Here is a 26,808-nt window from a genome sequence, read left to right on the forward strand (position 1 = left end):
CTCGATCTCCTGACCTCGTGATCCGCCCGTCTCGGCCTCCCAAAGTGCTGGGATTACAGGCTTGAGCCACCGCGCCCGGCCAGAAATATTTTTAATTAAATTTCAATAAATACACCGGAGGGATTTAAATATGATAAAAACAGTAATTTCAATCTCTGTTTTTACCAACAATATTTTTAATTGGCTCATGATGGGCTTGAACTAATCAATAAACTACAGTCTACAAAAGGGTTTTTGTAAAAATGCATTCATTTCTGACAATAAATAAATGCAGATTCTGTACAGTCAGAAAAACCAGGATGGTGGCAAATAGCAAAATAGAGAGTTGATAAATCTTGGATCCAAAATCAAATGATCAAAGAAGAGAGTTAAAGATATTTTCAGGCTGCCCACATTCGAGTCATGTAATCTGCATCATTCTTTCTCAACGTCTCTCAACTGGGCGCCAGACTAATGTCAGATCTAAAACCTTGTTCACTATTTCGTCTGGTTCACCTTTTGATTATGTAACAAATACTTCTTGCAAAAGATGAAAAAATAAAACTGTAAAATCATTTGGATGGCGTTAGCCCAGCTAGGTCTTTTGGTGTCCTAGCAATTCAAACTGAAATTAAAGGCTTCTTAAAGCCTATAAGCTTCTGAAAATGCAGCCAAGTGGCACTCAAAAAGACAGAACATTTTTTCTACTTCTGTAAATACAAAAGAAATTGAAAAATCACCACCTAGAAAAAAAAGCAAGACATAAATTCATCAGCACCAAGTAGGAATCATCTTCAAAAGGGGCAAGTCTTTTATGTATCCTCGTGTTAATGAATAGGTACTAATCTCTCCTCTAGGAAAGATCCACTGCCTGAAGTTAACATCTCTAGGCAAAAGAAAGGGCAAAACTCAACAAATTACATTTTGATTCATCCAAATAAAAAGAGAGAGAGAGAGATTTCAAGATTTTTGGCACTACTTTAAGCATTTTTCAGGGTAGGCATGGTTTTAAGTTCAACTGTCTTCTTTCCCTACTCCATTATTTGCAAAAGCAGGAAATATCAAATTTAATTCTATTACTAATAATTCTTCAGGTATCATTCCAAAAGTTGTACTTAGTCACAATACATCAGTTAACGTTTACATAAGACTCTAGTTGTAGTAAAAAGTGTTGAAAGGTGGTCATATCAAAATCTTGGTTTTCTTTCGTACCTATCAGATATGACTAAATTGTTGGTGGCCAGAACTCAAATCACATACAGTCAACCACATTATTGGATCCATGACCTACATCTCGAATTTGGCTAGTTAAACAGGAACACACAGCTACGCCTGCTCCAGCTCTGCAGTGAGACACAGATCCAACAAGCTCCCACCTGAAAAAACAGAGAAGATAAAATGTTATCTTAAAACAAAGCATAATTTACTTTACTCAAAATACTAACCAAAGACAAAAATTCCCTATGTGGGACTGGTTTTGAAGGACAGCAAGCTTGCAGTGGGAGATAAGATACCCCAAAGCTTAGTATTAACTACGAATAGCAACATTCTAACACTCTGGAGTAATCTACTATTATACCAGAAGATACTATAAAGCACAGACACAACATGTAAATTACCTATTCAGCACTGGATCAAATGCTTCTACTGTATTTAAGTATGCATTGCCATTATGACCACCAACTGCAAATATTTTGCCCATCACTGTTGCGATTCCCACTCCACCTCTGGGGGTAGTAAGTGCTGCCACATAATCCCACTTGTTGCTTCGGGGATCATACCGCTCAACTGAACTCAGAGGAGAATTATCATCAAAACCACCTATGTAAAGAAATATTTTAAAAACAGCATTACATTTCTTAGAAATTAACTATTAAGTTTCAATTCAATGGGCTTTACAACCCAATCTTTTAAAATCATTTTAGAATGGTTTAGAGAAAATTTTTTAAAAAAATTCATCCAATACCTGTCTACCACCAACAACTACTATTAGACATTGTCTACAATTCAATGTAAGATAAGTGACATTTTCCTCAACACTAGAATTAAAGATCTTATAAGTAGGAAAAAACTGGAGTCCCTGTATCTAAGCAGATAATTTAGAGAAAAAGAAAAAAAAAACAAAACACAAACATTCATAAATTTGTCCTTAGCCGTCTAGAGACAAGCAAGACAGTACTGAGATTCCTTCTCTGTGTATTATATCTTTAACAGCAAGAAGGCATAAGAAAGGAATAAACTGAATCATGTGATTCATCCAGATAAAAGTTAAAGTTTTCCAATTGTTTCCCTCAATACTATAATCGCCATCATAATTACAGAGATGGACTATGACTGAATTCTCACCAATTTTTGCCAAAACAACATTTTCCTGCTACATATTCTAGAAGATAGCAGTCCTTTCTATAGCTCATTCTAACAATGTACTTAATCTATTCCTGAGGTTACAGACACAGTTATTTCAATAGTGCTCCTTCCTTTAAAAACAAGTGTGTCTCTTTTTATGCTCCAAGTCTAAATGAATATAATGGCTTTCTTTGGTGACAGCCTAATTTACTGAGAATAGAAAGTGCTAATATTATGATCAATCTATTTAAAAACAAAGTCAGAGGCCGGGCGCGGTGGCTCACGCCTGTAACCCCAGCACTTTGGGAGGCCGAGGCGGGCAGATCATGAGCTCAGAAGATGGAGACCATCCTGGCTAAATAAAACGGTGAAATCCTGTCTCTACTAAACATACAAAAAATGAGCCGGGAGTGGTGGTGGGCACCTGTTGTCCCAGCTACTCGGGAGGCTGAAGCAGGAGAATGGTGTGAACCCAGGAGGCGGAGCTTTCAGTGAGCTGAGATCACGCTGCTGCACTCCAGCCTGGGCGACACAGCAAGACTCCGTCTCAAAAAAAAAACCAAGAAAACAAAACAAGGTCACAAAAAAAAATTCAAGTCAACTTCTCTAATGGGTTTAATTTTATTAAATCAATTAAAATGAAATTCACCAATTTTATCTGCATTCTTTCCATGAATTCTGACAAATGTATAGTGTCACTGCCATTACAACCATTACATAAAACATTTTTTCATTATAATAAAGGGTTTGGCTTTAATTATTGCTCATGCTAATGTAGAAGATTAAGGGGTTTTTTAAATTTGTTTTTTGTTTTGTTTTGTTTTGAGACAGGGTCTCACTCTGTTGCCCAGACTGGAGTGCAGTAACACAATCACAGCTCACTGCACTGTCAACCTCCTGGGCTCAAGCGATCCTCCCACCTCAGCCTCCCAAGTAGCTGGAACTATATGCACATGCCACCACTCCTGGCTAATTTTTTTAAATTTTTTTTAAATAGAGATGAGGTCTCACTATGTTGTCCAGTCTGGTTTTGAACACCTGCCCTCAAACAATCCTCCTGCCTCCGCCTCCCAAAGTGCTGGGATTACCCAGGTAATCCCTGCACCTGGCCAAGTTTTTGATAGTTATATTTTATATAGTCTTTTTCCATAGTCTTCTTTTTCACTAGTTCCCTATCATTTCCCCAGATAATGCATAAAAATATATTATAATGAAGAATTCAAACCAGGGATAGAAAAAGTAAAATGCAATTAGGATGTTAGACATGCCCACACCTTCAAATTTTTCTTATTCAGATCAGTTGTACCTGTTTTAAGTAGAACTTGAATGACCAAGATTTTTTTAATGTTCAACCTGAATCATTCTTATTTTTACCATGTCTGTTCTAATTATAAAGGTCCAAAAGATTAAAAAAGTAACAGCAACAATGTTATTCCTGTCGACATATAACATATGTCAAGGCCTGTGGTAGACAGGGAGCTGTGAGAGGTAGCAATGATGTAACCTAAGAACTTTGGATTCACAGATCCAAGTTCAAATTCCAGCTTTGCCACTTATTTATGCATGTGACCGTGAGTAAATTATTCATTCTCTCTGAGTCTCTTGACTACCTTACAGTTGTGATGATCAGGCAAGATGTAGAGGTAAATTATGTTATTTCCCTTCTTCCTTAATACACAAGAGCACTGAAAGATTCAGCATTACTTCTGCTACTTATAGATATTTATATGCATTCTCTTATAAGAAATGTTAAATATAGCATTCTCTTATAAGGAATATGTTAAGTAACACAAACAATTTACATCAACATATATGAACAAATATGACCTTTGCTAGTGACAACCTCTCTGAATTCATTTCCTCCTCTATAAAGGAAGGTATTACTAATCACAATATAGCTAATCATGTACTGGGGAACTACAAAGTGCCAGACCCACTTTGAGATGCTTAATGTGTATTATCTCTAATTCTTAAAATGATTCTGAAAGATAGGCATTATTCCCATTTCATAATCATTTAAAGCTTTGCTACTGGAAGTATGTTGTGTGAACCTGAAACTATCACTATAACTTGAGAACTGTTTAAAACACAGAAACTAGGCCCCTCCTTTGCAATATAACAAGATCTCCAGATTATTCATATGCACATTATGATCTGAGAAAGCACTGATCTAATGTTCCTCCCAACTCTGCAATTCAGTAAGTCAAAAAGCAATATAGACCAATTACTGAACACTACAGCCAGGGCAAGTCTTGCAGTCCCCAGGCGGTGCACATTCGCTCCCGCAGGCCCGCCAGGAAGCAATGTGCCTGCAGCCCTGTGATGGATGACCTGGGGACCAGCAGGAGGAGAGTGAGGATGCGGGGGCCAGTCCCGCCAAGAAGGCCCCAGCCAGACAGGACAAGCCCAAGACACTGCCCTTCTTGCAACTGGGCAGTCAGTCAGTATCCAGAGCAACGAGGCTGTGGCCCTAGTAAGACTCATGGCCTGTAATGTGTCCATGGGCTTTGGTGAGAGTTGGAAGAAGTACCTCGACAGAGTTTGGGAAACGTTTTTTATCAAGGTAATAGGTTTGCTGCAGAAGAAAGGAAACATTACACTGTTTACCCACCCCCACACTAAGTCTTCACTTGGATCTAGATGTGTGACATAAGAGATGTGAAGGTTGTCATCCTGGGACAGGATCCATATCAGAGACCAAATCAAGTTCATGGGCTGCTTTAGTGTTCATAGACCTGTTCCACCTCTGCCCGGTTTGGAAAACATTTATAAAGAGCCGTCTATAGATATGGATGGCTTTATTCATCCAGGTCATGGAGATTTATCTGGGTGGGCCAAATAAGGTGTTCTCCTACTCCAGGCTGTCCTCACTGTTCTGCCCCATCAAGCCAATTTTCATAAGGAAAGAGGAGGCTGGGAGCAACTTACCAATGCGGCTGTGTCCTGGCTAAATCAGAATTGGAATGGCCTTGTCTTTCTGCTCTGGGGCTCTTATGCTAAGAAGAAGGACAGTGCCATGCACAGGAAGCAGCACCATGTGCTGCAGATGGCTCATTCCTCCCTGTGTACAGAGGGTTCTTTGGATGTAGACAATTTTCTAAGACCAATGAGCTCCTGCAGAAGTCTAGCAAGAAGCCCACTGACTGGAAAGAGCCATGATCCTGAGCTGAGGGGTAGCCTGTCTCCACTGGTGGTTACTGAGAAGCTGTTGTTAAAGTATTTGTCACTTACAAAATCAAACTGAAAATTTTCCTATTAATTCTTAAATACTCTGCGCAAGCGGTAAAGCTTCCATAAAGCAGCCATGAACCAAGTTGCCCAGAAACGGCAGCTTTATGTAGCCACACATAGCAGAGGCTATCCTTTGGCCAAATGTCTCTACAACATGGCTTCAGCCTAAAATATGCTGACTTCTCAGAAGACAGATGAGGTCAAATGCTCACTTGGCTCTCCTTACCCCGCTACCCCCCGACCCCTTACCTTTATGGTTAAAGCGGGGAAGACGTATACCTTTTAGGTAGAACCATAGTTTGGTGCCTGCTGGTACTTGGTTTTACCTGGTTAGACTTTCAACTACAAGGTGTTTTAGGGGGTATTTTTGCATAGAAAGGCCCCCTTTTCCCAGCCCGGCAGGCATTCCAGTCTGTGCCAAGTACACTGCCCCCTTGATCTTTCAAGGGGCCTTCAGGTCCTTCCTTGAAGGAAGTATGAAGGTTTTGCAGGTTTCTAGAAAACTGGCCCTGAAATTAGGGCTCAATTCTCTGATTGTAGCAGAGGTGAAGACTCCTAAGGAAGAGCCCTTAGTGTTGGTCTTAACAGACAAGGGCCGAGGGATGTGAGCTGAGTCTTGTTATTCTTTGGGCATTTCGTGGAATAAGCAGTGAAATTTAGACAAGAAAGAATAGAAAAGAGAATCTTCTTTAAAGGGGGGAGGTGATTTTCTCCTAGGGTTATCCTGAGTTGGGGTTTTTAAGATAGCACAAACTTGCTACATGCTGTTTTTTATGGACTGAAATCACTTTATAATATTTTTTTCTGCAACACTGGAGAGTTTTAGTTTAACATATATATATATATATATATCTCCTTCCTTTTCAAGACACAATCTTTATTGGGTCTGTACCTTCATCCTTGATCTTGTTAGCAATGCCATTTTTTTTTTTTTTTTTTTTTTTTTTTGCTGTTAGGTGGTTTAAAGCGTTAACCCTGCATGGGGTTTGGTAATAAAAGCTTGTTAAAGTAAAAAAAAAAAAAAAAAAAAGCAATATAAACATTGACATGACCTTTATTTATATGAAATACCTAGGCCAGGTGCGGTGGCTCATGCCTGTAATCCCAGCATTTTGGGAGGCCAAGGCAGGCAGATCACTTGAGGTCAGGAGTTTGAGATCAGCTTGGCAAACATGATGAAACCCTGTCTTAACTAAAAATACAAAAATCAGCTAGGCGTGGTGGCACACACTTGTAATCCCAGCTACTCAGAAGGCTGAGGCAGGAGAATCGCTTGAACATGGGAGGCAGAGGTTGCAGTGAGCTGAGATCACACCACTGCACTCCAGTCTGGGTGACAGAGCAAAACTCCATCTCAAAAATAAATAAATAAATACCTACTGGCTTACTTGAAGCATTCAACATAATTTCCCTTGAAATGAGGCTGAGAAAAACAAATCTTAGACCTTTTAAAATTTATTGTAGCAAAGCACATTCTATCTGTGTCCTTCCATTTAAAAACATATAACTTATTTAAATGTAATCTCCTTCTTTAAATAACTTTGTTACTCTTAGAAAAATAAGGTTGTACATGTGGCCCATGCCTGTAATCCCAGCACTCTGGGAGGTCAAGGCAGGAGGATCACTTAAGGCCAGTTGTTCATGACCAGCCTGGGCAACACAGCAAGGACCCAGCTCTACAAAAAATAGAAAAAAACTGGCTGGGTGTGATAGCATGGGCCTGTAGTCCTAGCTACTTGGAGGCTGTGGCAGGAGGATCACGTGAGCCCAGGAGTTCAAGGCTGCAGTGAGCTACGATTGTGCCACCGCACTTCAGCCTGGCCAACAGAAAGACACTGTCTCCCTCTAAAAAAGAAAAAAAAAAAAAAAAGAATTCAAAAGCATCAGACTGAACACGTACAATTCTTCTCTGTTAATTATAAACAAAATTTTTAAGAAAGAATTCAAAAGCACATTTCAGCACTGATTCTACTTAAGGCTAAATGCAATGTAATTTTTGTTACTCTGTTATATGACACTTGTCATTGTATATACTGATATATTAGAAAAATACCCATTTACTCACCAACTACGTATAAGCAACCATGAAGCTTGCTAACTCCATTGCCTGCTCTTCGCTGACCCATTTCTTTAACTTCTATCCACTTATCCAGATGTGGATCGTATCTCTCCACGCTAGATAAAGAAGCCATTCCATCATTGCCACCTACTGCATAAACATGATTCTAAATGAAGAGAGTCAAACAAAACACATTAGATTTTGAATTTACTTATATATTGTTCTAATGGTAAATTAGAATGTACAAGGCAGTATCTCATGAAATAATATGGTATATAGTATCTTCATACTGGTGACGATATATTGGACCTTTCCTTATTTTGGTTATGAATGTGATGCAATGTAACTTAATGGCAAGTTGCCACATAACTTACTACTAGAGCAACAGAGCCAACTCCTCCACGGGGAGTATTCATTGGTGCCACTGTACTCCACTGATCAGATTCTATGTCATATCTCTCCACATCATTGAAGCAAGTATTGTCATCTAACCCTCCAATTGCATAAATTGGGCCTCCTAAGGAAGCCAAGGCAATTCCTCGCCTGCAAAGACAATAAAACATACTTTAGCAAATGGGTTTGTTTCCAGGAAAAAAGTCATATAAAATATTGTGCTAATGCAAATCATTTATCATGTTAACCTTCAAACAGTATAGTTTGTTTCCATTACCTTTAGATTTATCAAAGCTTTTGACTAGATGGCTACAGAATTGCCAAACTGCAACTCTATGTGAATACTGCCCCCAAAGTTGTACAGTGCATAGCCTACACAGGCTACTTTAAACTCAAAACAATAAAATATAACCCAACAAAATAGTATAAAAGAGTCCAAAATACTCAGTTAGTGCACACACAGTTGCATAATTGAGAGGTTAACGAGTTGACAGAGAAGTTTTGCAGTGGAGGTCAGAAGCCAATCTCACTTACAAATCCATGCAATTACACAGCTCATTTTGTTGCAGGGCTTCGTTATATCACACAAAAGAATGTTAAATTTTATATTACAGGTTTTATGTCACATTCCTTTATTTCTGAAGGGTATTTACTTCTCTTTGAAAGTAAGAGACTTAGCCCATGTCAAAAACTGACTTATTTAACAGTGATCAGAAAAAAACTCAATTTCTTAAAAAACACACTGCACCAATCAAAAGTTGAACTATTATCAAACTATTATTTTGTCACTAGCTTGGATAATTTATAAACCTCTACTACCTTGTGTCTCATCCGAGACACAGCTGATATTAATGAGTTAATACAGGTAAAGCACTAAGAACAATGTCTGGCCCACATTTAGTGCTATGAAGTATTAGCTTTTATTATTACTGAGAAAGCAGCTGCTTCACTGAGAGTCTAACTCTAAATTTACCAGAGAGTATCCAACAAAAGAATTATTAAGGATAATGTTATCATTCACTTTCAGTCTCCTCAACCTCTTTTCTCTTGGGTATAAAGCTATGACTTACCAAATACTGTGCTTATAAAAATGTTCAGCTGTGTGAGAGCAAGCACATGTGTTCTCTAGAGTGTAAGAATGTTAGGTCAGGGAAATAAAGTAAGTATGCCTAATAATTGTCCCTCCCCTCAAACAACAAAAGCAGACATCATTATTGGTTTACTTCCTACTCCTCAAAACTATCTTCATTTTCATAACAACACACATTTTAGTCCACTTCTACTCTGGCTAGTGCTTTTCAGCTTCCTTTATCATTGCCTTCTTTACTCCATCATTAAATTATAAAGTTCCCTAAGGGTCACTCTATACTTTCTCTCCCTAAGCAATCCCATTCTTTCCACAGATTTGTGATAATTCAGATATATATTTTCAGACATATACCCAATTTCTATCTCAAATCTGTCTTGCTGGTTCTTCAACCTTAACTTTAATCTGAAATGAAACTCACTGCCCACCTCTCTGTGATAGGCAGAATTTTAAGATACTCCCCATCCCCCATGACCTTCAGCCCCTGGTGTTACTCTCATGATTATGCTACATTATATGGCAAAATGGAGGTGACCTTGGTGGGCCTAATCTAATCAAACAAACCTTCAAAAGCAGAGAGATTTCTCCAGCTGGTAGTCAGAAATTCAAAAAACCAGGTGAATGCAGTGTGCCACTACTTGTTTGAAGGTGGCGGGGGGTGACATGTGGAAAGGATCTGACAGTGTCTCGTAGCCAACAGCCAATAAAAATGAGAAACTCAGTCCTATAGCCACAAGGAACTGAATTCTATCAATAACCTAAATGGCCTTGGAAGTGGCTTCTTCCCCAGCGCCTCCAGATAAAAGCCTAGCCCAACCTCTTGATTCTGGCCTTGTGGGACCCTAACTAGAAAGCCCAGCAAAATCTGTATCACTTTTGAACAGTGAGCTAATAAATGGGTGCTATTTTAAGCTGCTAAATTGGTGGCAATTTGTTACACAGACACAGAAAACTAATACACCCCCATCACAAAACAAGCAAAAATTTTATCCCGTTCACCATGTTGCTTTCCTAATTCAGAAATCATACTACCTATCCAGTTGCTAAAGGCAGAAACTGAAGAATCATCTTTGCCTCTATCTAATTGTTCTTTCTAATTATCATAAAGTCTTTTTGACTCTACACCTCTGAACTATCTTTCAAATATGTCCTCTATTCTCTATCTCAATTTCTATCGTCCAAGCCACCATTATTTCTTTACATCAAAGGATGAAGAATTACAATAACTCTTTTTGGTCTGTCAGACTGTTTTCACTCTGGTCATCCTCAAATCCCTTCTCCATTTTGTATGCAGAAGTTTTCTGAAAAGAAAATCTGATCCTATAAAATGGGAGATAAAAATTCCGAAGTACTTTTTTAATCCTTATATCCCTGTTATTATGTTGGTTTTTGCCAAAGATTGGATGAAACTTCTCTAGCAAAACAGCAGTTGAATTTCTGTAATCTTTTAAAATATGCCCTGAGCATTTACAATCTGTGTGAAAAATAATAGAGCTACAATTATTTTGTCATATTACTTGTTTATAACTTATATACCCCCAAATAATCTTTTTAGTATGCATTTCAATAAATTTTCACATGTGAAATATCGGTTATTTTTATTTTTTTATTTCATCTTCCCACTGAAATGGACACCGATGTTTGTTCAAGTTGTGAGTCTGTTGAAACCCATCATCCTGACAGCATGTCTAAAGATTCACTTACCTATTCAACAAGAGTTGTAAATGCCCACCACAAGACATACCAAGTGGTAAAGATACCACTTTGTTTTTTGCTACCAGCAGTAAAAAACATAGCCAATATCTCTGCCTCTGTATAGCTTACATTGTAGTTATCACATAGTATAAATCACTCCCTATTAAATCACTCCCTATTAAAGTATTAAAATGTCATTTGTAGACAGTGGGAGATAACAGTTTAAGACTAGCTTTTTTTTTTTTCTAGGATTCTTTCTCACGAGGGGGAGAAAAACTTAAAATGTCTTCACATTTCTTTTCAATCTTTCATATTTTAACACATGAAGCAAAAACTAGTTGAAAATATTGTTATATTATTCAAAAACAGAAACTTAGAGGCAACATATCCCCATATGTAGTTTAGTTTTTAATTGCTCATTTTGATAAGTCATTTTTAACTCTTATAGAATGGTGCTAATTTGCCAACCATATAAGCCACAGTGTCTGAGGTATGGTTTTACTAGTTCAGGTTTGTTTCTTTTAATTAAACCGTGGGTGATACATTTCTATATATTAACATATGTATCATCATATGTCACATATATATATATCACCTGCAGGTTTTTTGTTCTGAGACAGAGTTTTGCTCTTGTCATCCAGACTGGAGCACAATGGCGCAATCTCAGCTCACTGCAACCTCCACCTCCTGGGTCAAGCGATTCTCATGCCTTAGCCTCCCGAACAGCTGGAATTACAGGCACTCGCGACCATGCCCAGCTAATTTTTGTATTTTTAGTAGAGACACAGTTTTGCCATGTTGGCCAGGCTGGTCTCAAACTCCTGACCTCAGGTAATCCGCCTATCTCGGCCCCTTAAGTGCTGGGATTACAGGTATGAGCCACTGTGCCAGGCCCACCTGCAGTTTTATTAAAAGAAACTCTTCAGCGATATTTTCAATATTTACTAAGATAGCCCCCTTCTCTCTTCTTGCATTATATTTTCACTCTGACACAGAGGCAGAATTATTCTATTCTCTAGTTTCATTTAAATTATTAAGCTCAGTCTTTGAAATCCTCATGCCATTTACAGAACAATAAAGTTGAAAAAGAAAAATAATAGACAATAAAATTTAATCTCCCATTTGGTGCAAAATATATGTGATCTTTCTGACAATATAATTCCAGACACTGGGAGGAATTACAGTATGCTTCACTGCTACTATACTGAATCATAAATAAATATTTATTCCTTCCTACTAAAGCAACATACACCTCTTACAATATCTAGTTACTCCTGTAAGTTTTCTTGTCTCCAGATCATAACACTTCAACTATTTTTTGTAGATAACATGGTTTTCAGATGTATTACTAACCCACTAATTTTCTTACATGCATTCCAGATTATCATTCTCACATTTATAACAATCCATTTTTGTGCACCTTCTATATATCTTATTTTCAAATTAAAAACACATTAGTCTACTAACAAGTTATGTTCATTATAAAACATCCACCCAAAATAAATTTTTAAAAATGTACAGAGATTCTAATCTTTTATTCTCATACCCCTACTGGTGTTATATATCCTACTTCAACAACACAACTATAGATACGGAGAGATCAGTGTCAAGAACAATAAAACTACAAACTCCCTTAACCTAAGGCTTCACTTTTTTTAATGTAGGCAACTATATTATATTCACTTTTTTCCTTTCCTTTTTTTAAGAGCTGTGTTTCATAATGGTTCAGGTACTTTTCTCCATTTGAAACAAAAACCTGATTTCCCACGTTATGTTGTGCTCATGTGATTGAGTTTTTAAAATACCTAAGGCAGGTTTTAACCAATAACTCTCATTTTAACATTTTTTAGGTTTTTGTCTAGAGTATATGTGGTCTACTCTGTCTTTGGAATCCTAATTTGGTCACATGCCTTAGTGATCTTTCCACCTTAGGATATCTAAAAATTTGGTATTCAAGTCATTAATAAAAGTGTCAAGCAGGTTAGAGTACTAAGTATGTCACTGAAAATCTCCCCTTTAGACTGATACATTAATCAACATATATTCCAGTTTATGTTGATGAGAATATAAATATTAGAACATAAATATGTAAATGAGAACATAAATATGTAAGCAATAACTTAAAATATTACTGTTCATCAGGATAAAAATCAATGAAGAAAAGAGAAATTGAGGATTATTTTCTTAACATGATAAAAATATAGATACCTTATCCTAAAGTCAGTATCTTATTTAACAGCAAAACACTAGATACTTTTCTAATAAGATCAGGAACAAGACAAAAACACCTACTGTCTCTGCCACTATTCACCTGTATTAGATTATTAGGCAATACAATTAGACAAGAAAAATCAATAAGAAGCATAAGGATGTGTGGGGAAAATGACCGAAAAATTCTACAGATTAATAGTACTGTACCAATGCTAATTTCAAAAACCACTATGGCTGTGTAACATGTTAACATTATGGGAAGCCAGGGGCAGAGTAAGTGGCAAGGTTTTGCCATCTTAGCACTGGCATTTAGCATTATCTTTGCCACTGGCATTTGGGCTAGAAGATCCTTGTTCTGCACTGTAGAATCTTTAGCAGCATCTCTGATTTCTTCCCATAGATGCTAGCAGCAATTTTCCCATCCCCAAGCTGTGACAACCAAAAATGTCTCCAGACACCGCCAAGTGTCCCATAGAGGAGGCAAAATCATCTTCAGTTGAGAACCACTCGTACACAGAAACTTTAATATTTTTGCAACTTCTCTGAATAAACTAAAATTCTCAAAATAAAAAGTTTTAAAAATCAATGCACATGTATAAGTGAAAACTGTGACTACCATATGGTACTCCAAAACACGACTGCGTTTTTAATTCTTAAAAAAACTAAAAGGCGGTAACAAAGTATCACCTTGGACATGCTAACAAAATGTGTTTGAGAAGGTATTTAAAGTTTCTAAAGTAGAAAAAAAAGTTTAAAATAAGGCCTTTAAATTTTAAGAAATCTTATTTCCACCATCAGTTCAAAATAACTTTCCATGCTGATCTACCTCTTTGTGTTCATTGATGCCTTCATCATCCATTTATTAGTGAGAGGATCAAACATCTCCATGCTACCTAAATGTTCATTTCCATCATGTCCACCTACTGCATACACTTTACCTGTCAAATAGAGAAGTATTTTCATTTGATTCCAAATAAATAAATTCATAACATTAATGTTACATATATAAACATTATAAAATTAAAATGTCACCATAAGTTAATTTACAACAATTGTTGTTCTGTTCAACATTATCATCAATGTCATTTCAGTAGTTGAATGAAAAATCAATGTAAGCTTGCACTAAACATGCTGTTCTACATGAAGTTATTTATTAGTAAATGCTCTAATATTTATCGCCCCTTTTAGATTTCCCAACTTTTTATTACTTGGTAGATGAAATCACTAATCATGCCTTCAAAGAATGCTTAATAAAATGGAGAAATGCTCTGATTAGGTTATATTTTAACATATAAAACTGGTGGCTGAGCACGGTGGATCATGCCTATAATCCCAGCACTTTGGGAGGCCGAGGTGGGTGGATCACCTGAGGTCAGGAGTTCGAGACCAACATGGTGAATGCCTGTCTCTGCTAAAAATACAAAATATTACCCGGGCGCGGTGGTGGAAGCCTGTAATCCCAGTTACTCGGGAGACTGGGACAGGAGAATTGCTTGAATCTGGGAAGCGGAGGTTTTAGTGAGCTGAGGTCGCACCACTGCCTTCCAGCCTGGGCAACAAGAGTGAAACTTCATCTCAAAAACATAAAACAAAACAAAACAAAACAAAAAATACATATATATATAAACTGGTTTGTGTGTGCATGCATGCACACACACACACACAAAACTTGTTTGTTGTTTGGTTTTTCTTTTTGAGACAGGGTCTTGCTCTGTCACCCAGGCTAGAGTGCAGTGGCATTATGACTGCTCAATGCAGCCTCAAACTCCTAGGCTCAAGTGATCCTTCCACCTCAGCCTCCTGAGTAGCTGAGACCACAGCATGCACCACTACATCTGGCTAAATTTTTAAATTTTTTTGTAAAGACGAGGTCTCCCTACATTGCCCAGGCTGGTCTTGAACTCCCAGGCTCAAATGATCCTCCCTCCTCAATCTCCATAAAACTGTTAATATGATCAACTTTTTTCCTAGATGATACAAACAAAAATACACAGAGAAAGACAGGAAAGACTGTACACCAAAATGTTAACTGTGACTATTTCTGGGTGTTTGTATTGCAAGTGGTTTTCATTTTTTATGAAAATGTTTTAATAATGTTAAAAATTCATTTATACTTTTATAATAAAAAAGTGACCTTTTAGAGTTTTCTGACAATTTATCTATGATTCTACAATTAATTCATTTTCAGGAATGAGTATTAAAATAAGATGGGTATTTAAAAAACTGATATGTAATTATAATTTGGGTTCAATAAACATTTTTCCTTGGTTTAGTTTTTTGGTAACTATATAACTCAGAATAGTTTATTTTAACTCTTTATATCTCTTTTCTCTGATATTCATCTCCACATTATGCGCACTGAGTATCTGTGGCACAAAGCAAGTAAATTATCACTAACCAAGCATTTTATTTAAAAATAATTTACAATTTAGTCATTTTCTTATATAAAAAATAAATTTTCAAAGTTGAAATACTTTTAAAAGAGCATTGTGATCATGTGATATTTCAGACAAAGTGGACCCACCTTCCACAGAGATTACACCCACATGTCGCCTTCGACTATTCATTTCTGGTCCAAAGAACCAACTGTTTTTGTTGATAGAATAGCATTCAATACTGCGAAAGGGGTCACCAGATCCACCTCGACCACCTACACAAAACAGCACACCTAAAGGTAAAGCCACAAAATAGAGATAAATCATAGCTGCCAAATGAAAACAAAATTAGGGTGGAAAAATATTTAGAAAGTCAAAACTTTGAGTAAAAGTAAAAAGACACACAAAAAAGTTATTTGGATAGTATTTAATGTTATTATGTTACTATAAATCTAATAAAATTTTCTTCCGGTCCCCTCATAGAATAGGGTATATCAACTATCTCTGCTTGCTAATATCCCACTACAATATGGTCTATACTCTCACGTACCATCTAAAATTACTCTTGCTAAGGTTGTAACAAAACCAATCGGCCTCTAAGTTAATTTCTTATTGAACACAATTGCAGCACTTGATATGCTGATCATCCCGATTTTTGGGAAATATCTTACTTCCTTTATTTCTATAATATCAGTCTCCTTTATCTCCAATCATTTATTTCCTTCTATGTTTTCCATGTTCCATCCTTAGTCCATTTCTCACACACTTTTTGTTACAGGAAAAGTTCATCCCTTCGTTTTAGATTCCACCTATATCATAATACCTTCCCACATACATTTCTAAGCCACATCTCCACTTGATGTCCCACAGACACCTTAAACCCAACAAGTTCAAAAGGATCTCCCCTCCTTGCCTACCTAAACAATCTCTTCCTTTCCTGTGGTGGTCTATCTGTTCCTCTCTATTCCCAATGCCACTGGGAACAGTTCATGCTCTCATCAACTATTACCAAACTACCGCAAAATCCTGTCATCTCTTAATACTAAGCTGTCTTTTTGCGTTCAGATTGTCAACATAGTACACTAATGAAAAGGCTCTTTTGATAGCCTTCCATTATACACTTAAAAATGGTTAAAATGGGCAGGTGCAGTGGCTCATGCTTGTAATCCCAGCATTCTGGGAGGCTGAGGCAGGAGGATCATTTGAGGCCAGGAGTTGGAAACCAGCCTGGGCAACAGAACAAGACCTCTATCTCTACAAAAAATTTTTAAATTAGCCAGGTGTGGTGGGGCATGCCTGTAGTCCCAACCCCATGGGAGGCTGAGGCAGGAGGATCACTTGAGCCCATGATTTCGATGCCACAGTCTGCTATGATTGCAACACTGCACTCCAGCCTGAGCAATGGAGCGAGACCCTGTCTCTAAAAAGAAGTAAGACAAAAAATGTTTAAAATGGCAGATTTTGTTACATATATTTAATCACAATTTTAAAAAAAAAAAGTGTAGTGTAATGCAGAATCACCTGAAGGGCATAAAACACAGATTGCTGGGCCTGACTTCCAGAGTTTCTAATTCAGTAGGTTTGAGATAAGTCCAAGAATCTGCATTTCCTACAAGTTCCCAAGTGAAGGCTGATGCTGCTGGTCCAGGGGCAACCACTTCCTTCACACTTTGAGCAGCAAAGGCTGCCTTACAAAGTTAAACCGTATCACAGCATAAAGGTCTTCCAGGATCTAACCCAATCTCCTCCCCTCTTTCTCTCTCTTAAACTTCACACTCCTGCAACTATGCATATAGTACACATCTTTGGTGTTCCTATAGCACTTTTGGCAATTAGCATTTATTTAACACATAGTATTAAAATGATCCATTATGCCAACATCTGTTACTAGAGTCTAAGGTAGGTTAAGACTGTGTATTAAGCAATCATGCATGAATAAGGACTAGCACAGTACTTGCCATGTACTAGGCATTCAATACTTGTAAAATGAACTGAACACCCTTACCCTAACTAGCATTCAGAAGAACATTTATTTATTATTCACAACTAAGGCTAAGGTTTACTTTCTCTATAAAACCTTTTCTGACTCTTCCAAGATAAAAATAACTACTGTTTTCTTTGTAAGTCCCATTACAGCTTATGATGATATAAAAGCACCTGTTAAGACTTTACTGCATTTATTTATTCAAATGTCTATTTTCCTAGACCAGACAAGTTATTCCAACATAAGTCTGGCTATATTCTGTATGTGCCTGCATTTCTTACGCCTAACCCAGAGCCCTTCACATGGTAGGCACTTAATAAATGTTTGCAGAATGACTGCATAAATGAATGCCTTGAAGCTGCCTGTGCTATCTTTTTCAACTAATTCAATATTTTGAGTTAGATAAATGTAAAGTCTGAAGAGCAGCTAGGTGTGGTGGCTCACACACACCCATAATCCCTTTGGGAGGCTGAAGTGGGTGAATCACTTGAGCCCGGGCGTTCGAGACCAGCCTGGGCAGTATAGTGAGACCCACTCCCTACAAAAAAGAAAAAAAATTATCTGGGCATGTGTCTGTGGTTCCAGCTACTCAGAGGGCTGAGGGAGGAGAACTGCTTGAGCCCAGGAGGTTCAAGGCACAGTGAGCTGTGATTGCAGCATTGCATTCCAGCCTGGATGATAGAGCAAGATCTTGTCTCAAAAAAATTTTTTTAATAAAAAAAAAAAGTTGGAAGAAACTGCGAAGATCATTTAGTCCAATTGTTTATAAGTAAACGGAGGCCTTGATTAAGAAATTTGTTTATAAGTTGGGCTGGGCGCAGTGGCTCGTACCTGTAATCCAGCACTTTGGGAGGTTGAGGCAGGCGGATTACTTGAAGTCAGGAGTTCGAGACCAGCCTAGCCAACGTGGTTGGCTCTACTAAATATATGAAAAAAAAAAAAATAGCCGGCATGGTGGTGCACACGAGAATCTCTTGAACCTGGGAGGCACAGTGAGCTGAGAAAGCACCACTGTACCCCAGCCTGGGTGACAGAGTGAGACTTGGTCTCAAAAAAAAAAAGAAAACTGATGCCCTGATTAAGAAATTTGCCCAAAATTACAGATGTTCAATGGCACAGCTAGGATTATAAACCCAGAATGTAGTATTAATCTTTGATTAGATTTTAAGTGGAAACTAGTATTTCATCTATATAGTTCACACAGGAACAAAGTATGGAAGAAAAAAAAAAAAGTAACTAAAATAAAAGTAAAAGACCAGGATGCACACTCTTTTTCTGCTATTCCTATGTGTGGCCTTCAGCATACTTTTAACTTAATTCTTAGTCTCCTCATCCTTAAAATGGAATAAAACCACCTATTTCAAAATGAGGATCAAATCCTTCACTAAAACCTAAAAGTTCCTTCAGTCATTTAAGAGATCATTTATATGACTGTCTAGTACATTTTGGCATATAACCTAGGCTGCTAAGATGTTATTTCAATCCCACTCTGAATTTAAAGAATTTCATCAAATACCTTGACTTTCTAAATTCACAACAAAAAAGCTATATAACTAAAAAAATGAATTATTGGGGTGGGCGCAGTGGCTCATGCCTGTAATCCCAGCACTTTGGGAGGCCAAGGTGGGCGGATCATGAGGTTAGGAGATCGAGACCATCCTGGCTAACACGTTGAAACCCCGTCTCTACTAAAAATACAAAAAAAATTAGCCGGGCATGGTGGCGGGTGCCTGTAGTCCCAGCTACTTGGGAGGCTGAAGCAGGAGAATGGCGTGAACCTGGGAGGTGGAGCTTGCAGTGAGCCAGGCGAGGTCGTGCCACTGCACTCCAACCTAGGTGACAGAGTGAGACTCTGTCTCAAAAAAAAAAAAAGAAAATTAATTCTTTACATCAACCTGTAGAAAATGAGGATAATTAGTTTCATGTTAAACTAATTATCTAGAAGAACTACTTCTTCATAGGTAGGTGTATGACTTTCAGCGTTTCTTTGTATTACCTAGATAAAATTTCATTCTACTCAGAATCATGAGTAGAACATAATCATGTTGTTTTCAGGCTATTTCAAAGACCTCATTATTTGATAACTGCATATTTAGATAGCACCATATACAGAGGAAGTCTCTATTCAGGGCACCTCTTCCCTAAATTTCTGAACCTCATGTATTCCCTCATGTCTCAAATATGTTACACTTTATAAATATTTTATTAAAAAGTGATACTTCTTATAGCATAATGTCTCAAGAAGAAGTGAACATGAAATATTTTCTTGGGAAAATATAAAGCCTAAAAATTGTATCACATAAAGGTGAAACTGCATGCCTCCTAAAACATAAGGGCTTTAGATTCTAACAGTTTAATATAACCCATTATACAAATGGTTACAAATACAAAAGCTATGTTTAGTGCCCTTTTTATTTGGTAAAATGAAAAAACAAATATTTAGACACACAATATATTTCGAGCTCCACGCTTGGCCCCAGGGATAGAAACCTAAATAAGATACTCAGCTGTCTTTGAAGAACTCAAGACATGTCAAAAGAATAAATGAAAATGCAACATAGTAAAGCAAGTTCAGAGTCGGGGAAGATCTCAAAAGAAGAGATATTTCAGTAGGCTCTGCAGAGTATATAGGACTGATTATGGCTTTTTAAAAAACTGACTGATTAGTAAAACTAAATAATGTACAGTAAAAATGATAAATACATATATAAAACCGTATTTCCCAATTATTACTTTAAGGCAATCAGACACTAATTATATTACAACTAAGTTTGGGCACACAAGAACAACCCTCAAATACAACAAAGATCCATCCAGGAGAGTTGACAAAATAATTTGGTTACCAGCAGTATGCTTCCTTGGGGTAGTTCGAATGGAGTATTCAAAGTCAGGTACTGCTCTGCTACTCAAGTGAAGATGGTAATTTCTTGCTTCATCCAGTAAATCTCTACATTTTAGATTTTGCTTGACAATCTGTTCTTTTGCCACAACACCCATAAGAAAATCAACCGGCAACAATGGCAGACGAACCTAAGATCATGAATAGTTGCAATATAATACATTTTATATTTTCTTGGGAAAATATAAAGTCTAAAAATTGTATCAAATAAAGGTGAAAATAAGATGAGTAATTCTCCACTTCTACTGCAGCATGTTCTTTTTTTAAAATTTGTTACTTCATGAAATCTAACACGTTCATGAAATTCAACGTGCCAAATTCTAAAGCAATTTCCAGTATTGGTCTGCTCAAATGAAATCAGACTACACGTTAAATTACATTCACCCACTTTAAATATAGGTTTAAATAGGCTTTATAATTGAATTATCTTCAAATTGCTTACTTCCAAAAACGGTACTGACATAATCACAAGGCCCTTCTGTTGATAAAGGTACAATCAAAACAAAAGTGTTGGGCTTTGTTCTTTTGTCTTTTTAAGCTAAGATTAAACATAGGGAAATGTGATTTCTAACTTAAAAATGTAAAAATTAATATCTGTAACAAGCATTGTTTTCTTCAAATTAATGATTTTGGAAGGGAATATACTAACTCAGGGATGCATCCCCTATTTCAACAGAGGCATTCGCCATTCCTCTATTAAAGATGCACTGATTTTCCAGTGGATTAAAGGGGATGATGAAACCAGGTAATGCTATTTTGAGTTAAAAGCACACACACGTAAAGGGTTGAGTCCGGTCTCTCTCCCCAGCTGCAAGACTTTGTTGCAGCAGTCCCTATATCTACTGTTATGGCCCGCCCCTTGAATGAAGTCTGCCTTACCATCTTAAAGAAAAACACATATACACAAATAAGATATAGCTGCACGATAATGAAACTTTCCATTTGCTTTGCTGACAAACTTACTTTCAAAATAATTCTAAGAGAGAAATTTCAAACGTGTTCTGAATTTTGATACTCATATGAATGCATAAATATTGTGATATGCACTTGAAAAAATATGTCTTATCACCACACTTCGAATAGGTTTACTTCATCTGCCTATAAATATCTAAAATGACAACACTGGTAATTATAAGCACTTTCATTCTTCTTACTATTTGTTTAACTTTCTGATAATGCTATTAAGAAACTTTGTTATTAAAAATCACAAGATTATCATTGAGTGCTTTTAATAAGCACTAGTTTTAACAAAGCATTTAATTTAGAAAAAATAAGTAAATAGGAACACTCTTAAGTAGTAAAACATCATTTTACTTCTCAGGAATAAATGAAGAAAGGAAAAAAGGGAGGAAGGGAAGGCGGGAGAGAGAGAAAGGAGAGGGGAGGAAGACAAAAGAAAAAAAGATCACGAGGGCCTACAATCTTCTTATCCTGGTAACTGCTATCGACAGTGAAAAATAACAACAGTAACAATGAGACACATTTCTGAGGCTTAAAAAGTCAAACTATGGTGAAAGAAGAAAATAGAAAGTGATGTCCTATGGTTGTTTACATAATAAACCTTCACACATTAGGAATAACTATACTTTTATTAGCAAAATAATTCATTAATTTAGAAACTTCATTACAAAACAATAATTATAAATTATATTAATTTAGAGCTGTTTCCTCAAACCATTTTCTACTGGCATAAAGAAAATATTCATCATTAGTATCCCAAAGGAATATTTTAAATATTCAGGTTAAAAAGCAGAGAATGATACTGTTAATTCAAATGTGACAAATTTAGATTCATCCTGAAACAGCACAGCAAGTTAATAGGAAAATTAGAGAGCTAAAAGTCATTTTTATCATTTATTACATCAATAATTTCTATTTTTCAAATAATCTACACTTTTCATAATAAATGAAGCATGTTGATTTGCTTCCGTATCATTTCATTTCTGTGTGAAATCTTATTTCAGCCCCTACCTGTGCAAGTGTTTCATCCAACCATTTGGAATGATGCTGAGGATTGGCAAGTAGCCACTTGATGGCAGCATTATAGACCTGCTTTTCATTTTCAATATTTAGATCACTGGAGGACAAAAGCTTATGGAGGTGCTGGGGTGACACACTTACAAAGTCTTCACACTCCACTACTTCAGTAAAATGCTCACAGGCATACTGATCTGCCATGTCCATTAAGTCTATTCGATTGTGACTTTCTGCAAAGGCTCTTACTGCCAGGCAATTGGAGGGATGAAAATGTAACTTCATGTATTCACAACAAGCTCTAGCCACCAGTTCAACCTGCAGAATACAGGCTGCATATAAGAGAGGCTGGACATTTTCAACAGTCAAAGTGAGCCGTGAAGAATAGACAAACTTTACCAAGTCTTCTATTGCATCACCATCAAAATCTCTAATCTCAATCAGCGTTTGCTTGGCTTCGGCCATTTCAGAAAGAAACATGGCTCTAAAGTAGGGAATAACACAAGCCAATACCAGCTTGTGACAAGAGATTAGCTTTGAGCCAACCTGTTCAAAAGAAACCAAGAAAGATTCAGTTTAATATCAAAATCAGCTTCAGGTCAGCATTTAACATGCGTTTGTAACAGGAACAAAATTTCCAGACAAATTTAGAGTATCTTTTTACAAGGCGAACCTTTGGTCACTTACTTTCAATGTAGGCCAGTTTCTTAAAGTCAAGCAATTTTCATCTTCCAAATTAACCACGTATCTCATATATACACATACATATACATACACACACACACACACAATTTATTTATTTATTTATTTATTTTGAGACAAGACCTTGCTCTGTTGCCCAGGCTAGAGAGCAGTGACGCGATCTCAGCTCACTGCAACCTCTGCCTCCTGGGTTTAAGCGATTCTCTTGCCTCAGCCTACCAAGTAGCTGGGATTACAGGCGTGCACCACGACACCTGGCTAATTTTTGTGGCTTTTGTTCTTTTAGTAGAGACAGGGTTTCACCATGTTGGCCAGGTTGGTCTCGAACTCCTGGTCTCAAATGATCCAGCTGCCTCAGCCTCCCAGACCAGTGTGAGCCACCACACTCAGCCTCTTTTATATATGTATCTATAACATACACACAACAAACCATGATTTTCTATGTTATATTTCAGGGACATTTTGTAAATAAATAATAACAGCAAACATCAGTTAGCACTCATTACATGCCAACCACTATCGTAAGTGCTTTTTTTTTTTGGAGATAGGGTCTCACCCTGCTCCCCAGGCTGGAGTGCAGTGGCGTGATCATGGCTCATTGCAGCATCAACCTGCTGGGCTTGAGCAATCACCCAACTCAGCCTCCCAAGCAGCTGGGATTACAGGCACGTGCCACCACACCCAGCTAATTTTTGTATTTTTCAGTAGGGACAGGGTTTTGCCATGCTGCCCAGGCTGGTCTCAAACTCCTGGGCTCAAGTGATTCACCCACTTTGGCCTCCCAAAGTGCTAGGATTACAGGCATGAGACACAGAGCCTGGCCTTCTAAGTGCTTTTCATATGCTAACTCAACTGTCCCAACACCCCTGTGAGTAAGTACTAGTATTATCCACAATTTATCAATCAGAAAACTGAAGCACAGAGTAAGTATTTAGTAGTATTTACTATGAGCTCAACTGAGGTTTTTTAATTTTCTATTTACATTATCTTGAAATGATATAGCTCACATAAGAGCAGTTAAAAAAAAAAAAAACCGGCCGGGCGCGGTGGCTCAAGCCTGTAATCCCAGCACTTTGGGAGGCCGAGACGGGCGGATCACGAGGTCAGGAGATCGAGACCATCCTGGCTAACACGGTGAAACCCCGTCTCTACTAAAAAATACAAAAAACGAGCCGGGCGAGGTGGCGGGCGCCTGTAGTCCCAGCTACTCGGGAGGCTGAGGCAGGAGAATGGCGTGAACCTGGGAGGCGGAGCTTGCAGTGAGCTGAGATCTGGCCACTGCACTCCAGCCCGGGCGACAGAGCGAGACTCTGTCTCAAAAAAAAAAAACCACTGCAATCTCATCACCTTAATTATTGAAAAATCAGAGTTTCCAACAGTGTGCTATTACAAACAGCACAGCAGTGAACTTCTTTGTAACTAAATCTTTCTTCACATTCTCTATTATTCCAACAGATAAACTCTTAAAAGTAGAAATGCTGCTTCAAAGGATACAATGTAAATATGTGAATACATACTGTCAAACTGTCCATTTCTGAGCTTCTTACAGTATTTGCACCATATCTTGAGTGTTAAGAAACACTTTTTTTTTGTACAGACAAAGTCTATGCTGCCCAGGCTGATCTCAAACTCCTGAGCTCATGCAATCCTCCTGCCTCGGCCTCCAAGAGTGCTAAGATTACAGGTGTGAGCCACCATGCCTGGCCATAGTTGCCAATTTGATGAATAAAAAGATCTCATTGTTTATCTTTTTTTTTTTTTTTGCTCTTAAGATCGAATCATTTATAAATTTTAAGCTATGTGTATTTCTTCTATGAACTACAAATTTTTTATAACTACTCCTCATATAATCAGAGTATTAGGTATTTGTCATATATATTTCAAACCTCTCTTTTAGTTTGCTTTCAAATTTTATTCTCTCCCAATGGATTTTTATATAATTAAATGAAGTCTTTTTATTTATTGTTTTAGGTACCCTGCTAGAAATGGGAATCATTCTAATATTCTATATTTACTTCACATGTTTTTTATACTACTTTTATGGTTTTATGTTTTACACTTAAATTTTTATTTACATCTGGACGTTTTTGGTACTGAGTGGGCAGATATCTTTTTAATATAGTATTTATCCCATTTTCCCAGGAGTTTACATTAATCAAATACAAGTAACAGTTATAGTACTATTTAAACAATTTTCCTGTTTTCATGTAGTGTTTTGGTGATATAATAAACTTACAGTTGTACCTCACTGAGAAATAATTTTTAAATGACAACTTCTGGAGTGTTCAAATGTATAAATGGTTTTGCTTATAAAAGCCCCTTCCTCAGTCGTTCTTCACTAATGTGGAAGAACCAGTATCACCTATTTCAGCAAGTACAAGACAATCATTTCTGTCTGTTATGCTATATTAAATTTTTTCACAGAACTCACAAGGCAGGATTTAGATTCCATTGAGACTAAAGTTGTAATGCAGACTATAACATAAAGCTTGGCATGTTTTCAAATTCACGTCAGCTCTAAAATGGGATCTGAAATCTGATACTAAGTAATTTTTAAATAGCCTAAGCATATCCTTTAAAAAATTATTTCCACATGCCACCACCGGGATTCAGTTTCTATGTAAATATTTGTAAGTCTCACATGACTTAAACCTGCTCCATTAAATAACTTGCCAACACTCTCCTATATAATAGTATCATAAAATATGGTTCTACAATTTCTAGATAACCATTATTTTAACAATTGCCATTCAAGTTGTACAAATCAATGGCCAGCAAGTCATTTTCATGTTGTTTTTAATAAGATTCTGTCCCTTTACAATTCTATTTGAATCTTGATTCAAATAAACGAAAATGTGGCGATTTAACACATACACCCCACGTACCCTTTTAGAATAAATATCCATCTTTACTTTATAAAGATCTTTGAGCCACATGTATAAATAGGAACAGCCAAAAATTTGGCTTTTTAATGCACTGATTCTCCTTTGATGTTATATAGTTCATTACATTCCTGAAAGTTTATTTGTACATTTTCTTTCTCTGGTACATAAAAATAATTACCAATTACCAAAATCATTTCATTAGAAATTTGAAAATGAAAGGAATCTAATTCTAAAGATCTGATATTTAAAATTGGATGAAAAACATACAAGTTACATAATATTAGACACTACCATATAATTTAGAATTACATAAATACTATACGTACCTGATACTAGTTAATTTTCTAATTTATATTCTTTCTTTGTTAGATCAGTGAACATGTGACTAATTCAAGATACTATCACAAAAGAAAAACCTTAGACAAATTTAACAGAGTTTAACTGAGCAATGATGGATTCAAGAATTGGGCAGTCCTGGAACCAGAATAGGTTCAAAGAGACTCTGGTGCTGCTGCATAGTCGAAAATTATTTACAGACAGATAAAAGGAAGGTGGCACAAAGAAAACGGAAGTGAGGTACAGAAACAGATGGGTCAGTTACAGCTCAGGGTCTGCCTTACTTGAACACAGGTTGGACAATTGGTTGCCTATGATTGGCTGAAACTCAGTGATTAGCACAAGAGTAGGTAGCAGTCTGTTTACACATCCAGTTAGGTTACAGTTCACTGTGTACAGAGAAACTTTTAGGCCAAGCTTAAAATACGTAAGGCGGGAGCTTTAGGCTAAACTTAATACTCAGGGAAAAATCATGTCACACTTCAGTATTAAAATATGTAGAATATCAACATTCATTAAATAATTCCTTAGACTTCTGTTTAAAAAGCTTGAAATACCAACCATTAATAAAAACTCTTGGGCCGGGCGCGGTGGCTCAAGCCTGTAATCCCAGCACTTTGGGAGGCCGAGACGGGCGGATCACGAGGTCAGG

The 26,808-nt window shown here is 37.0% G+C and overlaps 1 protein-coding gene and 1 pseudogene across 3 annotated transcripts in view; one reads left to right on the forward strand and one right to left on the reverse strand.

Moving 5' to 3' along the window:
* Positions 1-81: 81 nt before the first annotated feature.
* The window catches only part of KLHL8 (kelch-like family member 8), a 32,188-nt gene continuing 5,461 nt past the window's right edge, over positions 82-26,808 (reverse strand). The window contains exons 2-9 of one of the 3 annotated variants that reach the window (XM_011951802.1): positions 22,231-22,779; positions 20,204-20,390; positions 15,526-15,669; positions 13,828-13,939; positions 7,990-8,158; positions 7,622-7,781; positions 1,599-1,800; positions 82-1,355 (exon numbers count right to left, since the gene is read on the reverse strand). In XM_011951802.1, coding sequence (XP_011807192.1) covers positions 1,232-1,355; positions 1,599-1,800; positions 7,622-7,781; positions 7,990-8,158; positions 13,828-13,939; positions 15,526-15,669; positions 20,204-20,390; positions 22,231-22,779 — 1,647 coding nt within the window. In that variant the 3' untranslated portion in view covers positions 82-1,231. The remainder of the gene's footprint in view (positions 1,356-1,598; positions 1,801-7,621; positions 7,782-7,989; positions 8,159-13,827; positions 13,940-15,525; positions 15,670-20,203; positions 20,391-22,230; positions 22,780-26,808) is intronic. The other 2 variants (XM_011951803.1, XM_011951805.1) reach the window with 2 other exon arrangements.
* Positions 3,948-5,484, forward strand: LOC105518728 (annotated as a pseudogene).

Source organism: Colobus angolensis, unplaced genomic scaffold (assembly GCF_000951035.1).
Source record: "Colobus angolensis palliatus isolate OR3802 unplaced genomic scaffold, Cang.pa_1.0 Scaffold328, whole genome shotgun sequence".
Lineage (NCBI taxonomy): Eukaryota > Metazoa > Chordata > Mammalia > Primates > Cercopithecidae > Colobus > Colobus angolensis.